At 43.9% G+C, this 20833-nt stretch overlaps 1 protein-coding gene across 1 annotated transcript in view; it reads left to right on the top strand.

Annotated features, from left to right (window-relative positions):
* Positions 1–20833, top strand: part of LOC137536741 (meteorin-like protein) — a 45577-nt gene that overhangs the window by 20498 nt on the left and 4246 nt on the right. The window contains exons 2-3 of the mRNA XM_068258959.1: positions 1381–1781; positions 7505–7564. Of these exons, the coding sequence (XP_068115060.1) occupies positions 1381–1781; positions 7505–7564 (461 nt within the window). The remainder of the gene's footprint in view (positions 1–1380; positions 1782–7504; positions 7565–20833) is intronic.

Here is a 20833-nt window from a genome sequence, read left to right as displayed (position 1 = left end):
TGTTCCTCCAGCCCACCCTAGGCCATGAGATCCCCCCGCATCCTCCTGGCTAACCTATACTGAAAACACCTATGGCTGGCTAACCTATACTGAGGGTACCTATGGCTGGCTAACCTATACTGAGGGTACCTATGGCTGGCCAACCTATACTGGAGGCAGCTATGGCCGACTAACCTATACTTAAGGCACCTTTGGTTGGCTAACCTATACTGTGGGTACCTATGGCTGTTTAACCTATACTGGAGGCACCTATGGCTGGCTAACCTATACTGTTCTATATATGGCTGGCTAACATATACTGGAGGCACCTATGTCTGCCTAACCTATACTGGAAGCACCTATGGTTTTCTAACCTAAAGGTTCCATGCAGCTCACTGTATCACATAAAACCGTCAGATTCGATAGTAAACATTGATGCGCGTATGGCCAGCTTTAGGTTAGGGAGAGAAGCAGAAAGAAAGGAAAGATGATACAGGATTGAAGTCTTTTATTTAGCTGACCTGTTTGACATGACATTTTGTGCAGTGTACAAAAAGACATACACCCAGTACTAAGGGAGGGGAAAACAAAAGGTGAGAGAGGAGGAGTGGACAAAGACTGAGAAGAGCACAGAAAGAGAGAGAGAGAGAGAGAATATCTTAAATGAAATCAATAATATATATATTGACATGACTGTTATTCATACAGGCATTGACAAAGCAAAGGGAAATGAGGGACATGGAAAGGGGGTGGCATGGGGGTACAATCTGTGGGCATTTTTAGGTTTACAGTTCATTTATGCTCCTCCCAGTCTTTGGCATGCTGTGACATAGTGTGCAGTGATTGTCACCATGTCTGTCAGAACCGACCGGTTTTAGACAAGCCCATCTCCTCATGGGGGATTCCCAGGGTTTTATTTCTTTTCAAAAGCACGTAGTGAATGGCAGTTGCACCATCCATGGCCAGCATCTCCGTATAAATTATTTTCAGGGAATGTCTTTATAAAGAATAAAGGCCATGCTGTGAATCCCCCATGAAGAGATGGACTAGTCAAAACCTGTCAGTTCAGTCAGATTTCTACTACCTACTGTAAGCAACAGGAACATAGGAGAAAAGTAATTTATGTATCATTTTACTCTTGAAGAAACCTATGTCTTATTTGTATGTGTTTACATGCATTGTAAATTTTACAATTTTTCGCGATAGAGGTGCCCTCCAGTGTTAGCCAGAGGAATTCTCACCAATAGGGATCAAAGCAATCTTAGACTTCAATCAAAATTTTCTCTAATGTCCAATACATTTGCAACTTTTTAGATGGAGCTTTTCCAAGGTATGTAACCCTAAGCAGTGCTTTTAGTTTTTACAAATATAAACATTTTATGTCCTCTTTTTTTTTTCCAGTGGTCTGGTTTGGGACTCTCTTTCTCGTGCTGTGCAGCAAGTTCACCTGTGTTGCACAGAAGGCTTGTTAGAATGGCTGTATCCATCCAAGGCCTTGCGTGTAATTCTCCAACCCAACCTAGTTAATGGCAAGTATTCAACAGTCTGTATAAAACCTACTTCAGAATTTCAAGGTGCCAATATGTACGTGGAGAAAAAAGGACAACTCCTCCTCTTACCTGGTGAAGCAGGTGGCGTGTGGAAGGTTCATTGCTTTGAAATGGACAAAATGCAAAGAGTGGCTTTATTTCTTCAAGCTAGTCCCCAGAAAGACTTGAGCAGGAGAACAGCAGGCTTCCATTATGAAGTGCTTAATAATGGACATTCAGGACCTTTATTCCACAATTCGGACCATGCACAAGGTAAGACATTCAGCTTGTATTGGATGATTTGTTACATACAGAGGCACCACTAGGCACCAGCTGATAAGGCAATTGCCTGGAGAGAAGATTTATCTAGAGGCGGCTTAGAGACTGAAAACTAAGGGTGCAGAGATAAAAAAAAATTCTAATTAAAGCATCTGCTAAGCCTGTAACATTTCCTAATTAGTGTTATCTTGGGATCTAGAGTGTGTCTGTGCACTCCTATCCCACCCCTCCTTATGACCGTGAAACAGTGGCGGCTCCAGGAATTTTTTTAGGGGGTGCTATGCAGGTGCTGGACCAATTTCTGGGGGAGCTGACGACCTGCGGCAAAAAATGGGTGTGGCTACAACCTGCGGCGCGCGAAGCGCGCTGCGGCGAAAAAATGGGCGTGGTCATGACCAGATGAGGGCGGGGCTAACTGTAATTTAAAGTGAACCCAGGGTGAGCGTGATATGGTGGCTGTCATATTTATTTCCTTTTAAACAATTCTAGTTGCCTGGCAGCCCCGCTGATCTATTTGGCTGCAGTAGTGAACTGAATTACACCAGAAACAAGCATGCAGCTAATCTTGTCAGTTCTGACAATATTGTCAGAAACCCCTGACCTGCTGCATGCTTGTTCAGGGTCTATGGTTGAAAGAATTAGAGGCAGAGGACCAACACGGCAGCCAGGCAGCTGGTATTGCTTAAAAGGAGATAAATATGGCAGCCTCAATATTATTCTCACCTCGGCTTCCCTTTAAAAGTGCAACGCAAAGACAGAGGGCCCAAGTTTTGGTGACCCTTTCCCCAGAAAATTCACATAATTGTGCAGGTTTTCTCAAGAAAATACACGTAATGTGAGCAGATTTCAACAAAAAACAAGTTCAATAATCCCAATATGCACAACCGTTATCAGATATGACCCCAATATGCACAACCGTTATCAGATATGACCCCAATACGCACAATCGTTATCAGATATGACCCCAATATGCACAACCGTTATCAGATATGACCCCAATACACACAATCGTTATCAGATATGACCCCAATATGCACAACCGTTATCAGTTATGACCCCAATATGCACAACCGTTATCAGATATGACCCCAATATGCACAACCGTTATCAGATATGACCCCAATATGCACAACCGTTATCAGATATGACCCCAATATGAACAATTGTTATCAGTTATGACCCCAATATGCACAACCGTTATCAGATATGACCCCAATATGCACAACCGTTATCAGATATGACCCCAATATGCACAACCGTTATCAGATATTACCCCAATATGCACACCCGTTATCAGATATGACCCCAATATGTACAACCGTTATCAGATATGACCCCAATATGCACAACCGTTATCAGATATGACCCCAATATGCACAACCGTTATCGGATATGACCCCAATACGCACAATCGTTATCAGATATGACCCCAATACACACAATCATTATCAGATATGACCCCAATATGCACAACCGTTATCAGTTATGACCCCAATATGCACAACCGTTATTAGATATGACCCCAATATGCACAACCGTTATCAGATATGACCCCAATATGCACAACCGTTATCAGATATGACCCCAATATGCACAACCGTTATCAGATATGACCCCAATATGCACAATCCTTATCAGATATGACCCAAATATGCACAATCCTCAGCAGATTTGAGCACAATATGCACAACAATGCTCAGCAGTTCTGACCCCAATATGCACAATCCTCCGCAGATCTGACCCCAATATGCACAATCCTCCGCAGATCTGACCACAATCAGCAGCACCACCTGAAAAAGAAAAGAAAAACCCATTTACTCACCTAGTCAGAAGACCTCCTGTTCCGACCTCCTCCTCTCCCCTCCCGACCTCCTTGTGGCACGCAGCTCAGCTCCCATGATCCTCTTCTTTCCTGCAGCCTGCATTACCCAGCGAGCAGGGCTACAGGAAAATGGCCGCCCGAAGCCCTGCACTGCAGACTCCAAGTCTGCAGAGCAGGGCTTCGGGCGGCCATCTTACCGTAGCCCTGCTCTGCTGCTTCAGGCTGCCGCTGTGAACTGACTCGGCGTCTCTTAGACGCCTGAAATCAGTTCACGCCAGAGGGTGCTTTGGGGGTGCTTGGACAAATTTAGGGGGTGCTTGAGCACCCCCAAGCACCCCCCTGGCGCCGCCACTGCCGTGAAAAGAAAACATATCAGGAGAAGAGGAGGATGTTGTCTTTCTGTGGAAGCAGGTAGGCATTCCAGAATGGACTGGCCGGGGGGAGGGGGGAGATTTTCCCCTAGGCTGCTGGTACAGTGCCTGGTGCATTCCTGTTTTTGTATAAGGCTGGCTGAGGGAAATAAAAGTACAATTTGAAATTACAGGGGAACAGCAAGCGGGTAAATGTACACAGCATGATGCAGAAGAAAGGCTTGCCTCCTGCAGAGTCCATAGAAAAAAAAACTCACTCTGCTCTCTCACCATTGTAAAGACAGAATTAAAAGTTTGACAGTCCCTAGACTCCAAGAGGGCTGCTGCAGCCTTGTGTGAGAGATTGGCAGGGACATGAGTCACATTACAGGCAAGTCACCTCTGTGTGATGTGAGACTGCAATACAGATAAGCTCTCTGCTCCCTCTCAGGCTATTCTCAGTATCTTGCCACTCATCTTCTCTTCCTCATTAACCTTCATTTCCCCCCTTCGCCTTGTGCTGCTGTCTTCTTGTCATATAGTAAAGCTAAATAGAAATGCTTTTCTTCCCTTTCGTTGGCTAGTGCAATGGTTAAGGACTCTGCCTCTTGCACAGGTGACCTGGGTGCAAATCTCAGCTCTTCCTACTTAGTAAGCCAGCTCCTATTCAGTAGGAGACCTCCCTAACACTGCTACTGGCTTCTGAGTCTTAGTGGCTGCCAGGAGAAAAGCGCAATTAAAATGTTCCTTGTTACTCTCTACTTTGCCCCCCTCACAATTTAATCATACCAATCTTGTTATTAGTAACCCTAGCCTATAGCTGTCAATACATGCATTCATTTTTACTGACAGATTGTTTCACTATGATCGATGGTGCGCACCAGTCCAGCACGGCCGTCACTACGCAAACATCTGTTTGCGGTGCGTGACACAGTGAGTTTGGTGTGTCAGTGTGAAGCAGTACTCTAATTACACTCCCTAATTCATGTATACACATGCAAGATGTTTGAAAGCACTTTAGTCCTGCAATTTAGCATTCAATGGGCTTGATTCACAAAGCGGTGCTAACTGTTAGCACGCCTGTGAAAACCCCCTTAGCACGTCTAAACAAGCTTTTCGCGCATAAAACTTTACGCGCGTACTGCACAGAGCGCAGGGCGCTCCGCGCGAAGTGCCTATTAAAGCCTATGGGACTTAGCGCGCGTAAAACTTTGCGCGCGCAAAGTTAGCGCGCGATCTGATTGAGAAATCCGGTGCTAACCTACTTAGCACCCTGGTTAGCGCGTCTAAAGACTTTAGACGTGCTAAGTAGGTTAGCACCGCTTTGTGAATCAAGCCCAATGTGATTTCTGCCCTTAAAGCAGTAGGATCAGCCATACTATGCCAGGGAAAAAAAACACATATGTAAGTAGATAAATACTTGATCTACTTACATAACACATGTTTTATACTGTCCACGTTTTGATTTCAGTGAATGTTATATAGTAAATGAGGAGAATTCTGTTCCTGGTGGGGGCCATGCCCACAGTTAAGGCTAACTCGTGATGTCATTTCTGCCCTTTACTTTTTTTCTTGTCTCCTCCAATCGCTGAGTCGCCTCAGCCTTGCTTGTAAACACAAGTGAGTAGGGGATTAGGTTTCAGATAAGGAGCTGGCAGGGAAATAAAGGGAAGAGAAGGAATAGATTATAGATAAAAAGAACCCCCAGCATGCAATTCTTTGGCACCGACTACTAAAGGGCCAGTGATAACTCCAAATCATAACAGCAGAAAAAGTTTTGAAAGTTTTGAATGCAGGATTAGCATCTTTATCACTTAATACACTCAGACCAGTTGCTGTTGAAATTTGATTTTTATGGTGACGATACCGCTTTAAAACGCTGCTTTGTGTCAAATCCAGATTTTCCCCTGGGACTTTTGGCATCCATTCCACTCATCCATGCCCCCCTCCAGGTGTTAGACTCCTTTTGTGGCCAGCATAAATGTTTCTAGTTTTCAAAGTTCGCATCCCCATTGAAGTCTATTGCGGTTTGCGGAAGTTTGAGGCACCCCTGGTTACATACTTACTTGGGTTGAAAAAAGACATACGTCCATTTCTGGACATGCTGAGGCTGCACTCAAAGCCTAACTCAAAATACAAAAAATTACAGTTTTGGATAGCAGTATTAGAACTTGTTTGGGGTTATTATGCCATTGGGAGCCATTCCTCTGGGGAAATCTCTATCACTTCCTGTCCAGACAGTAAGTGGGGAAATCCCTCCAGCAGTGACAGCAGCAAATAAAACCTTTTTCACAATCGAGGATGTATTAGAACTCAATGGGGGTTAGCAAACTGGTATCTAGTGTTGCTATTTCAAGTAACTACAAACTTGAAGATACTCGGTATTGAAATTAAAATTAGACAGCTGTGACCGTGGGAGAGGGGGGTTAACTTACCCATGGGGCCGTCCAATGTGCTGTCACACAGATGGGACAACTTACTAATATTTTCTATGTGTAGTCAGTGTCACCTACCTTCTAACAAATTCAAAGTCATGCCAGATGAAATATCTACTCCTTTTCTGGTGTACTTTGTTAGATGCCCATACACACACTTAGGTACTATGTTGGTGTAATTGCTGGTTTCCTGTCATGGTCATTAAAAGTGACATAGTACTCCATATAGTAATTACTGTATTACAGTATTTAATCATTGTATAGAAAGAAGAATTACAAGCCTCCCAAAACAGAATCGGGAAGAGAATTATAACAATTTTCTGCTGGAATCTCATATTAAAAAAAAAACCAGAAGTAACCGCTTACCTGCCTCCATCCATGTAACTGAAACCTTCCTTTTGGGTTGACTGACCCATTATTACTGAAATACTAATAAGAATATGCTAACTGAAACCAACGCCCCTGTAAACTACTGCACATTGCTCATTGCTGTCATATAATTTAATTTGATGGAAATATTACTACAAAAAAATTCTGTCTGCCAAATTCTTGTTTGTTGGTACCTTAATATGGCACTAGGTGAATCTGTTAAATTTGGCACACAGACCATTTGTTAAATTGGATTCCACCATAGAATATGATTTAAACATGCAGCTATGTCAGAACATGCTGAGTAAACTAGACGCTAGGGTTAGGCTATTACGTAGCCATACTCCAGCTACTGGCTCAGCAGGCGGTGGCTATTGTATAGCCAAACTCTAAACATTGGCAATCGCTTAATAAATTGATAACGAACATCAAATCAGCTGTGGTGCAGGTATAGCTGACTAAAGCTGGGACCTAGCTATACAGTACTCCCAATGAAGGGACCATGATGGACCTAAAATCTGTAACACAAGCTTTTTTTGTACTTAGGAATCATTTTTGAATAACTGCTCCAGCATTATACAAAAATAAAAAAAACTGGTAAATATTGTGTATAATTAAAATCTATTTTAACCCCCCCCCCCCCCCCAACAAAAAAAGAAAATAAAAGAAAAAAGACTGATACATCTCAAATATACATGAAAAAATATTGAATTAGTGTCATTCTTTTTCATGAATTTCTAGATTCTTGTCGACCCTGCAATGACAAAGAACTTCTGATGGCTATTTGCAGGAATGATTTTGGTAAGTGATTTTAGTAAAGCTGATGTTTACATATGAATAGTAAAACATTCATATTACAAAAAGTAATATCTACTTCAGATGTCATTGTCTCGTGATCATCATGCATTTAGTTTGATCCTGTGAATGTTCATGTCCTGCGTGTCGATTTGTTTGTAATAAATAAGTACAGACTAACCAGCAAGCTCATGGTGAACCAAAACTCATTGGAGTGTGTAAGGGGCTACAATGGTCCAAAAAGCCCCCTTAATAATTTGTGATAATTCAGGTTGGAGTGGGCTTGAGATGTCTCTCAGTGCATCACTGCTGAAATATGCAAATCAACCATTGTTGCCCTTAGAAGCTAAACACACCTCCAGATTTAGGATCTGGAGGTGTGTTTAGCTTCTAAGGGCAACAATGGTTGATTTGAAATAAATACAACCAGTTTCATGCACTCTACTGAAGTCTGCGGATCCCTTTCTCTTCATTTATTATATAGCACTGACACCTTCTCAAAAGCACTTTACACTACAGAATACATGCCCCTCAGAAGGGGCTCACAATAAAATTTACATATGAGAGAACCACTTTTAAAAGAAGCCAGTTAACCTCTCAGTGTTTTATGGCAAATGAGAGAGAACTAGAGTGTTTATAGTAAACCCTTGCAAACATGTACAACATACAAACTTAGTGCAAATACGGTCTTCTACACATATGACTGATGCTAGGTACACACGATACAATTTACCTGCCAGATCGATTTTTTTCCAACATGTCCTATCTGAATTTCCATAAAGGTAGACGTAAATCGATCCGAAAATTGATCAAAATTCAGATCGGACATGTTGGAAAAAATCGATCTGGCAGGTAATTGTAATGATCGGTGTCAGTAAGCAGAGAGAATCTGATTATTAGTGATCTGCAGTATCACCAATAATGCAGATGTCACCTGATTATTGATAATCTGCAGAATCACCAATAATGCAAGTGCAACTAACCTCTGGATACCGTAGCAGAAAAATAACAATCAACACTGTACAATATACAAGATTGTGGAAATATCCACCACACGGTGATTCCTCAGAGGTGTGGTTACCTCTGAATGGGAACCCCGTGTGTGAGATCCTCGGCCCAGGTGAAGATTGGGATCTCAGCCCCTGGCAGTAATCGTCTGCTAGGGCAGGCGTCTCGGAGAGGCAAGCCTCAGAGATATCCCACCAGTGGGAGACGTTCCACTGGGGAAAAGAGAAAGGTCAGACAGGCAAAGGTTTGGCAACAGAGAGATGGCAGCAGTACAAGAACAGAAGGCTGATTCAGAGTCCGTTTAACAGGCAGGGTCGGCAACTAAGAATTAGATAGGCAAAGCAGTGGCGTAGCTAGAGATCATGGGGCCCCATAGCAAAATTTTCATGGGGCCATCAAATGAAGGCACTCTTGAGCAGTGCTACATTCTCCCTAACCTATGGATAAGAGTTCATTAGGCAATCTTCATTCTCATGCAATCTACAGTGCATATAGTCCATGGGAACTAAGACAAAGTTAGAGGGTGGTGGAATACAATAAAGTTAATAGTGAATACAATAAGTGCTAACTGGGCCCCCTCTGCTCCAGGGCCCCATAGCAGCTGCTATGGCCATTGCTACACCCCTGAGGCAAAGGTACAAAATCGAGAAGTGGAGAGAGTAGTCAGGGATAGCCAAAGTCAAGACACAAATAAATATGCAATACAATCCTAAACTGAGGTGTGACGTCCTTGATTTCAACACCCAGGAACTGAGCTAAGGTCTGAGCGTTTACACCTAAGTATTCACGACAGCAGACAAAGAGCAACTGAACACAGGCTCCTTATATGCTGGGAGCGCATCTGCAGCGCCACCCAGCCGCCCAACCAATGAGAAGGCCTCCTGGGGTCAGCTGACTGGAGGGTCAGCTGACCCTCCTACATAGGAGGTAAAAGTCCTGCCTCCTTGCGCACGCGCGACCCTCTGCCTCTGTGCACTGGAGAGGCCAGGCCTAGGGTCCGCGCACGAATGCGAACCGAGGTCCGCCAGCTGCCCTGCAGGACCCACCGCCATGCCGACAGCTGCGGTGGCGGTGTCCCCATGCACCAGTGCCAGTGATTCCGCATGTGAAGCGGAACCCGCCGGCTGGGAAGCGGAAACCGCCGCCATGTTGCCCCGCGGGGCGGCGTTGTCTCCGCTACGTATCACAGTACCCCCCCTTGAGGAGTGGACTCCGGACACTTCCTACACGGTTTCTCAGGATGTAACTGATGAAATCTCTTCCTTAATCTCTCAGCATGCATGCGATCCTCTGGAACCCAGGACCTGTCCTCCACACCATACCCTTTCCAATGGACCAGATACTGCACCGAATTCTGCACTAGGCGAGAATCCAAGATCTTTTCAACTTCATATTCTGTCTGACCCTCTATTACCACTGGGGGGGGGGGGGGGGAGAGGAATCCACATACACTGCCGGTTTAAGTAGAGAGACGTGGAACGACCTCCCACATCTCATGCTGGTTGAAAGATCAATAACGTAAGAGACATCATTGATCCTCTTGACCACCGGATAAGGCCCTATGAACCTGGGACCTAATTTGGTGGACGGTTGCCTGAGTGCCAAATGTCTGGTTGACACCCACACCTTGTCCCCTGGAGCAAAGTGCCACTCAACAGAGCGTCTCTTGTCGGCCTGTCTTTTTTTCTCTGAAAGGCCATTCCCAAATTCCTCTTCACCTGTCCCCAAAGCTCCCTCAAAGCCTTCTGCCAATCCTCCAGGGCCGGGAAGGGAGAGGAACACACCGGAAATGGGGAAAACTTAGGGGATTTTCCTGATACAACCTGAAAAGGGGACAACCCTGTTGACGAACTTTTCAGGTTGTTGTACGCGAACTCCGCAAAGGGCAAAAACCTAACCCATTCGGTTTGTGCATCCGCTACATAGCATCTCAGGAACTGCTCCAGAGCCTGATTAACCCTTTCGGTCTGCCCGTTGGTCTGTGGGTGATACCCCGACAAAAAAGACAGGCTCATACCCAACGTATGGCAAAAGGCCCTCCAAAACTTTGATACAAATTGGACTCCTCTATCAGAAACCACATCATCCGGGATACCATGTAATCGGAAGATATGTTGTATGAAGAGGTCGGCCAATTCTTGGGCTGAGGGAAATCCTTTAAGTGGAACAAAATGCGCCATCTTACTGAATCTCTCTACGATTACCCAGATGACTGTCATGCCTTTGGACCTGGGGAGCTCACCAATGAAATCCATGGACAGATGGGTCCACAGTTCACTTGGCACTGGCAAGGATTGTAGGGTGCCCACTGGAGCCAGGCGTGAAGGCTTGCTCCTGGCGCAGACAACACACTCTCTGACAAATTCCCTACAATCTGAGGCCAATGAAGGCCACCACACACACCTAGCGAGCAAATCCAGAGTGCGAGTGACCCCAGGGTGACCTGCGTTCTTATGGGCATGGAACAACTGCATGATTTGTAATCGGAAACGAAGTGGTACGAAGAGAACCCCTTCCGGTTTCCCTTCCGGGGTATCTAACTGGTAAGTAGATAGTGTAGCTGCCCAATCCTCCCAGGTCTCAACGGCAGCTAACACCACCTTGGAGGATAGAAAACCCTCTGGAAATGTTGACTGGGTTGTCTCAGGCTCGAAACATCTGGAGAGAGCATCTGCCTTGACGTTTTTAGAACCTGGAGTGTATGTGATAACAAATCTGAAGCGTGAAAAGAACAACAACCAACGGGCCTGTCTGGGGGTAAGTCTCTTTGCTCCCTCAATGTACTCCAGGTTCTTATGGTCAGTATATACGACAATAGTATGCTCTGCACCCTCCAGCCAATGACGCCATTCCTGAAAGGCTAACTTGATGGCAAGGAGCTCCGTGTTGCCCACATCGTGGTTTCTTTCAGCAGGGGAAAATCTACGTGAAAAGTAAGCACAGGGATGTGTCTTGCCCTGCAGACCAGAACGTTGAGACAGGACAGCCCCCACCCCAATTTTCGAGGCATCCACCTCCACCATGAAGGGAAGGGTGACATCGACATGTCTCAATATAGGTGCAGAGCAAAACAATTTCTTCAGGGTGTCGAAGGCTGACTGAGCCTCCGGTGACCATGGGTCAGCCACTTTCTTGGTAAGACTAGTCAGAGGGGCTACTACCGAAGAGAATCCCTTGATAAATCTCCGGTAGTAGTTGGCAAAACCAAGGAATCTTTGAAGTGCCTTCAAGCCTACCGGTTGCGGCCACTCTAAGACAGCTGAAACCTTTTCTGGATCCATAGAGAGACCTGAAGTTGAAATAATATACCCCAGAAAAGGAATTTGAGTGACCTCAAAGAGGCACTTCTCTAGTTTTGCATACAGTAAATTCTGTCTCAACTTCTTCAATACATACTTGACATATTTACGATGCTCTACAAGGTTTGGAGAGAAAATCAGTATGTAATAAAGGTATACCAAGACAAACCTCCCCAATACCTCCCTGAATACCTCGTTTATTAACTCTTGGAAGACGGCCGGGGCGATACATAACCCGAAGGGCATAACGAGGTACTTGTAATGCCCGTCGGCCGTATTGAAGGCCATCTTGCATTCGTCACCATCCCTGATGCGTACCAGGTTGTTTGCCCCACGTAAGTCCAATTTTGAGAAAATACTTGCATTGATAATCTTGTTTAGACCTCGGTAGTCAATACAAGGTCTAAGCCCACCATCTTTCTTTTGAACGAAGAAAAAACCTGCCCCGGCCGGTGACCGGGAAGGGTGGATGAACCCTTTTGCCAGGTTGTCCTTAATGTATTCCCGCATTGCCAGCTTTTCAAGTCCTGACAAATTATAGAGATGACCTCTAGGGGGCATACAACCAGATCTTAAGTCGATAGGGCAGTCAAAACTCCGATGTGGTGGGAGTTTATCGGTGGACCTAGGACAGAACACATCCGCAAACTCAGCGTTTTGTACTGGTACCCCCTTAACCTCTATCTTGGCAGCACAAATGGCAATTTTCCCCAAACAATGAGTATGGCAATAAGGCAACCAAGTAAGTAGCTGACCTGACGCCCAGTCTATCTGTGGGGAGTGGAGCTGTAACCAGGGCATACCGAGGATCACGGTGGAGGTTTCCATGCGCAAAACAAGAAACTGGAAACTCTCTTTGTGTAAAACCCCTATCGTGCATGACAACATTGGTGTCTGAGAGAGAGGTTGTCTGCATTGTAAAGGAGAATCATCCACTGTGGTAACAACTACTTGTCGGTCTAAAAGTTGTAAAGGAATACCCAGCCCTTTCACAAACTCGTAGTCTATAAAATTAGCCGCAGATCCAGAATCTATGAAAGCCTCAGTGCAAACAGTCAAATCCCAACAAGAAATGGAACACGGGAGAAGTAACCGATTATTCTGATTTAGAGGTAAGCTCTGTGCGTCTAGGGTATTACCTCTAACTACACCTAGACGACAGCGTTTCCCGATTTCTTCGGGCAATTTTGAGCAATATGGCCTTCCTCTGCGCAATATAAACAAAGTCTTTCAGCCCTTCTGCGCTCCTTCTCGGCCCGAGTCAAGCGAGAATGTCCGATTTGCATCGGCTCATCAGTAGAGGGGGTAGGTGACGAGGATGCAAAAGAGAGAGCTCTAACTGCATTCTTGCCTCTCGATTGACGCTGATAGTGTAACCTGCTGTCCGCTCGTATCGCCAAGGAAATGGCGTCATCGACGGACTTCGGTTCAGGGTGCCCTAACATTAGTTCAGAGACTGCGTCTGATAGGCCTGACAGAAAACAGTCTAATAAGGCGTATGACCCCCACCTAGATGACACAGCCCACCTTCTGAACTCTGCCGCATAAACCTCAACCGTATCTCAACCCTGCCTGAGAGTTTTGAGCTTCCTCTCAGCAGTGATTGAAGCATCCGGATCATCATAAATTATAGCCATTGCTTTGAAAAATTCCTCAACTGACATCAGTGCCGTATCTTCGGGCAAAAGACCATATGCCCAGGTTTGTGAGTCCCCGGACAATAAGATCTTAATAAAGGTCACCCTTTGCTGCTCAGAACCTGACAAAGTTGGTCGTAACTCGAAATAAGACAAAACCCGGTTGCGGAAGTTCTGGAAGTCGGACTGGGGAAGTCGGACTGTTCCACTGGGGAAAAGAGAAAGGTCAGACAGGCAAATGGACAAAGGTCAGACAGGCAACAGAGAGATGGCAGCAGTACAAGAACAGAAGGCTGATTCAGAGTCCGTTTAACAGGCAGGGTCGGCAACTAAGAATCAGATAGGCAAAGGTACAAAATCGAGAAGAGGAGAGAGTAGTCAAGGATAGCCAAAGTCAAGACACAAATAAATATGCAATACAATCCTAAACTGAGGTATGACGTCCTTGATGTCAACACCCGGGAACTGAGCTAAGGTCTGAGCGTTTACACCTAAGTATTCACGACAGCAGACAAAGAGCAACTGAACACAGGCTCCTTATATGCTGGGAGCGCATCTGCAGCGCCACCCAGCCGCCCAACAAATGAGAAGGCCTCCTGGGGTCAGCTGACTGGAGAGTCAGCTGACCCTCCTACGTAGGAGGTAAAAGTCCTGCCTCCTTGCGCGCGCGCGACCCTCTGCCTCTGTGCACTGGAGAGGCCAGGCCTAGGGTCCGCGCATGAATGCGAACCGAGGTCCGCCAGCTGCCCTGCAGGACATGCCGCCAGCCGCGGCGGCGGTGTCCCCATGCACCAGCGCCAGTGATTCCGCATGTGAAGCGGAACCAGCCGGCTGGGAAGCGGAAACCGTCGCCATGTTGCCCGGCGGGGCGGCGTTGTCTCCGCTACGCATCACAGTAATGCAGCCAGAAAATTGTATTAAAATAGCCAACCAAGCCAACCAGTATATTCATGCATGAATTACAGAAGTACAATTTAAATATATAGTTACATAGTTACATAGTTACATAGTTATTTTGGTTGAAAAAAGACATACGTCCATCGAGTTCAACCAGTATAAAGTACAACACCAGCCTGCTCCCTCACATATCCCTGTTGATCCAGAGGAAGGCGAAAAAACCCTTACAAGGCATGGTCCAATTAGCCCCTAAAGGGAAAAATTCCTTCCCGACTCCAGATGGCAATCAGATAAAATCCCTGGATCAACATCATTAGGCATTACCTAGTAATTGTAGCCATAGATGTCTTTCAACGCAAGGAAAGCATCTAAGCCCCCTTTAAATGCAGGTATAGAGTTTGCCATAACGACCTCCTGTGGCAATGCATTCCACATCTTAATCACTCTTACTGTAAAGAACCCTTTCCTAAATAAATGGCTAAAACGTTTTTCCTCCATGCGCAGATCATGTCCTCTAGTCCTTTGAGAAGGCCTAGGGACAAAAAGCTCATCCGCCAAGGTATTATATTGCCCTCTGATGTATTTATACATGTTAATTAGATCCCCTCTAAGGCGTCTTTTCTCTAGACTAAATAAACCCAGTTTATCTAACCTTTCTCGATAAGTGAGACCTTCCATCCCACGCATCAATTTTGTTGCTCGTCTCTGCACCTGCTCTAAAACTGCAATATCTTTTTTGTAATGTGGTGCCCAGAACTGAATTCCATATTCCAGATGTGGCCTTACTAGAGAGTTAAACAGGGGCAATATTATGCTAGCATCTCGAGTTTTTATTTCCCTTTTAATGCATCCCAAAATTTTGTTAGCTTTAGCTGCAGCTGCTTGGCATTGAGTACGATTATTTAACTTGTTGTCAATGAGTACTCCTAAGTCCTTCTCCAAGTTTGATGTCCCCAACTGTATCCCATTTATTTTGTATGGTGCTAGACCATTAGTACGTCCAAAATGCATGACCTTACATTTGTCAACATTGAATTTCATCTGCCATGTATGTGCCCATATAGCCATCCTATCCAGATCCTGTTGCAATATGACACTATCTTCCTGAGAGTTAATGATTCTGCACAATTTTGTATCATCTGCAAAAATAGCAACATTGCTCACTACTGCATCTACTAGGTCATTAATAAATAAATTGAAGAGCACTGGACCCAGAACAGACCCCTGTGGGACCCCACTGCTAACAGTCTCCCATTTTGAGTATGATCCATTGACCACAACTCTTTGTTTTCTGTCCATTAGCCAGTTTCCTATCCATGAACACAGACTCTTCCCCAGTCCTTGCATCCTCAACTTTTGCACCAGACTTTTGTGGGGAACAGTGTCGAAGGCCTTTGCAAAGTCCAAGTATATCACATCTACAGCATTCCCAATATCCATATTAGCATTCACTACCTCATAAAACCAGGACCTGTCTTTAGTAAACCCATGTTGATGCTGAGAAATAAGATTATTTTCTACTATGAAGTCATGTATAGTATCTCTTAGTAACCCCTCAAATAGTTTGCATACAACTGATGTTAAACTTACAGGTCTATAATTTCCTGGATCAGATTTTTTGCCCTTCTTAAATAATGGGAAAACGTGGGCTGTACGCCAATCCACTGGGACTCTGCCAGTTGCAAGAGAGTCACAAAAGATAAGATAAAGGGGTTTATCTATAACTGAACTTAATTCCCTTAGGACCCGAGGATGCATGCCATCCGGGCCAGGTGCCTTGTCTATTTTTAATTTATTTAGTCTTGCCTTCACTTCTTCCTGCGTTAAGTATTTAATATTACAGTTAGAAGATTGAGACTCTTCCGCCTCTGTCGTTTGCAACAGTGCTGTTTCTTTTGTAAAGACAGAAGCAAAGAAAGCATTTAATAACTCTGCCTTACCTTGGTCATCCACCATTGAGTTCCCATCCTCATCCTTTAGGAGTCCTATACAGTCAACCTTTCTTTTTTTAGAGTTAATGTACTTGTAAAACTTTTTTGGGTTAGATTTGATATCCTTAGCGATTTGTTTTTCAGCTTCAATCTTTGCCTGCCTAATTTCTTTTTTACAATTTTTATTGCACTCCTTATAATTGCTTAGTGCAGCCTCTGTCCCCTCCTGTTTTAAGACCTTATAGGCATTCTTTTTCCTCTTCATTTTATCTTTAACCTTTCTATTCATCCATAGAGGCCTTTTTATATTCCTAGACATTTTGTTTCCATATGGGATATACATACTACAGTATTGATTGAGTATAAGTTTAAAAGCTTGCCATTTCCCTTCAGTGTCTTCCCCTTGTAGTACATTATCCCAGTTCACCAAACTTAGTGCCTGCCTAATTTGAGTGAACTTTGCTTTTCTAAAGTTCATAGTTTTAGTGGTCCCGCTGCCCCGTGGCCTATAAGTCACCAGCTCAAACGTTATCATGTTGTGATCGCTATTTCCCAAATGTTCTTGAACCTGCACATTTGATACATTATCTGGTCTATTAGAAATGATCAGATCCAGTAACGCATTCCCCCTAGTTGGTTCAGTTACCATTTGAGTCAAGTAATTGTCCTGTAGTGCTGCCAGAAATCTGCTGCTTTTACCAGAATGGGTAGCCTCAATACTCCAGTCAATGTCTGGAAAGTTGAAGTCGCCCATAATTATGACCTCATTTTTACCTGCAGCTTTTTCAATCTGCTGTAGTAATCGCAGTTCTGCAGCTTCATTAATAAGAGGTGGCCTGTAGCATACCCCAATAAGCAATTGGCAACTTTTATTTCCACCATGAATATTTACCCAAACGGACTCCACATCTTCGCAATCTTCCTCCATCTCATCGTTGAGGACAGCTGTAAGAGAATTTTTAACAAAGAGACAAACCCCTCCACCTTTTTTCCCTGTTCTATCCCTCCTAAACACATTGTATCCTTTTAAATTAGCTATCCAGTCATGGCTTTCATCCATCCATGTCTCGGTTATTCCCACAATGTCATAGCCTTTGTCATTCAGAATGAACTCTAGTTCGTCTATTTTATTTGCAAGGCTCCGAGCATTGGTTACCATGCACTTTATATTTTTACCACCACATTTACCAATTTTGTTTACATGAAATTGGCTACTTGAATTTTTACCAACCTCCTTAATCTTTACACTGTCCCCACCCCCCTCTCCACCCTCCATAATGATAGGTTCCCACTGTCTTTTTACCTCATCTTGTCTATGTATTGAGACTTTATCCTCCCGCCTCCCCCCAGATCCTAGTTTAAAATCTCCTCCAACCGTTTAGCCATCTTCTCCCCCAATGCAGCTGCACCCTCCCCATTAAGGTGCAGCCCATCCCTGCTGTAGAACCTGTAGCCGACTGCAAAGTCTGCCCAGTTCTCCAGGAACCCAAACCCTTCCTTCCTACACCAATTGTTATTTTCTTCTCTTTTTTGTGTAGTGTCAGTATGACAGTGTCAGTATGATATACAACCCACATATGGGTTGTATAAATCTTCCTTGCACAGTCTGTGCACAGTGATTTTCCCGGAGTTTAGGGTAGAGTCAAAGTTTTTGTGTTGCATAGCGCATATGTTAAAGTGTGTGTGAACTGCAATGAAGAGTGGATATAGACGTTCATTCAAAGCCTGCATGCTGCAAGTTAGAATAATGCAATCTGTTACAATGCCGTTCTATGAACAAGCCCATAGAACTGTTTGAGCAGTGAGTTGACATGCGTTGACATGAGTTGACATGCAGAATTCTTCTGCAACACAACTGATGCACTGTGAACTTGGTGAATTAGAGCTGAAGTTACCCATATTAGGAGGTTCTTGGTCAACGCAGTCATTTAATAAAGGGTTAATGTTGAAAAATAAGCTTTCCTTTGCTACCAGTAAAGGTCTAGTACAGGCATGGGCAAACTCGGCCCTCCAACGGTTGCAGAACTACAAGTCCCACAATGCATTTGCCTTCATGAGTCATGACTGTGGCTGTCAGACTCCTGCAATGCATTGTGGGACTTGTAGTTCCTTAACAACTGGAGGGCCAAGTTTGCCCATGCCTGGTCTAGTATACATACTGACAGCCACATCTGGCATGCAGAAGTACATATGGTTACAAAGAGTCGGAGTCGATTAAATTAGGAGAGAATGAGAGAACATACTTTAAAAAAAAAATATGATCATAAATATCAGATTTTAAACCATCTTAACAAGCAAAAACTTCCAAGCATTTTTATTTTAATTAATTGTTATGAGGTAGTGTATTATTGTAAGTTGGCTTTTTTTTTTTTTTTTTTAGATGTTTTTAGATGTCTCCTACTTGCTCCAGCTTGCTCCCATGTGCATTCTTGTCACCGCCGGGTTGTACAGTACACAGATCAGTGAAAGGGAACTCCAATTCATTGATGTAAGTGCCGTGATCACTGGCATCAGTGAGATGTCAGTGGTCATTGTCAGAAGTGAAAGTAAAGCATAAAAGCATTTACTTCCTGTAACGCGTGTATGCAGTAAACACTAGGAATAAAATGGGGATGAGACATCTAGTGACCAAATAGTAAAATTACCCCATAAAAGCGGATCCGAGATGAAAACTAACTAAAACAAGTAACTTGTCTATATATGTTATCTAAAGTTTAGATAGTTTACACAGCATATCTAGCTGCAAACAGCTTCAAAAGTTCAAAAGACATTGTATGCGCGGAGCTAACATAATGATGTAACAGCGAGGCATAATAAAGCAGTGTTTCCGCCATGAAGTGGTGAAACGAGGATTCGCATCATGGGTGTGCAGAAACTGTGTGATGCTATTTATTAGTATACCCGCCATAACCCCAAAGCAGCAAATATAGCCAACTATGACCATTAAATAATAAATGCAGCAATAGTTACCCCAGACACCAGAAAATAAACGTAATGTGGGCAACATTTCAGCAGAAAATAACACAATATTGACAACATTTCAGCAGAAAATAACGCAATGTTGGCAACATTTCAGCAGAAAATAAACGCAGTGGGCAACATTTCAGCAGAAATCAAACGCAGTGGGCAACATTTCACCAGAAAATAAACACAGTGGGCAACATTTCACCAGAAAATAAACGCAGTGGGCAACATTTCACCAGAAAATAACACGATGTGGGCAACCTTTAACCAGAAAATAAACGCAGTGGGCAACATTTCACCAGAAAATAAACGCAGTGGGCAACATTTCACCAGAAAATAATGCAATGTGGGTAACATTTCACCTGCAAAAAAAGGAATTTACTCACCTGACAGAAGTCTCTTCTCCCGGCCGGCCTCTGGCGCGCAGCTCCCCGGACGTTCCTCCTGCATATCTCCTGCACTGAATGCAATAGCAGGGCTACAGGAAGATGGTGCCTGAAGCCCTGTACTGGAGACACAAATAGTCTCCAGTACAGGGCTTCGGACGCCATCTTCCCATAGCCCTGCTCTGCCTGCCGGAAGACTATGCAGGCTGGAACGGGGCTGCCGCTATGAATTGGCGCGGTGGACGGGACATAGAGCAGCAGCGATGGCGTGCCAGCAGATTCGGCTACACATGCCAGGTCTGGCATGCGTGCCATAGGTTCGCCATCTCTGCCCTATAAACTACATGAAAGGAACACAATTATGCAATGAGTAAAGGTTTATCTCGGATCCACTTTAAATTCAAATACCTCCCTTCATATAATTACCAAAATAAAAAAAAACAAACCAAAGAAAAAACCAAAAAAAGAAAAGTGACTTAAAAAATACATAAATAGTTACCTCATGGACTTTTTAATATGTATGTCATGAGGGTATATTACTATTATTTTTGCAAATAAGGGCTTGTACGTAGTGGCGGATGCAAAACTGAAAAAATACACCTTTATTTCCAAATGAAATATTGTCATCCTACATTGTGATAGGGACACAATTTAAACGGTATAATAACTGGGACAAATGGGCAAATAAAATGTGTTTTTTTTTATTACAGTACCATGTGATATTTTAAAACTATAATGGCTGAAAAAAAAAATTTCTTACTATTCCCATTAAAATGCATTTAGGATAAAATAATTCTTAGCAAAATGTAACACCCAAAGAAAGCCTGATTGGTGGTGAAAAATATATGTTGTAAATATTTTATTAGCAGCCTGTTTAGTCGGGTTTTAAAATAATTAAGTTTTATTAACCATTTCACCACCCTCAAAACTTACCTTTTTACTCTGGCCTACCACCCCTCACAAGTGCTCTAAACCCGCAGCTGAACTCTCTCTGGTCCCCTACCTTTCGTGTCCCTACCTCTCCCTCTAGATTGTAAGCCTTTGGGCAGGGTCCTCCTCCTTTTGTATCTTACCTGATCATGCACCTCCATTACTGTGCACCCATGCTATGCATCTGAGTTAACTCAACTTGCCTAATCTCCATGCTCCCATC

Source organism: Hyperolius riggenbachi, chromosome 10 (genome assembly GCF_040937935.1).
Source record: "Hyperolius riggenbachi isolate aHypRig1 chromosome 10, aHypRig1.pri, whole genome shotgun sequence".
NCBI lineage: Eukaryota > Metazoa > Chordata > Amphibia > Anura > Hyperoliidae > Hyperolius > Hyperolius riggenbachi.
Note: the sequence above shows the minus strand (reverse complement) of the source record. Positions and strands in the feature narration are given on the sequence as shown.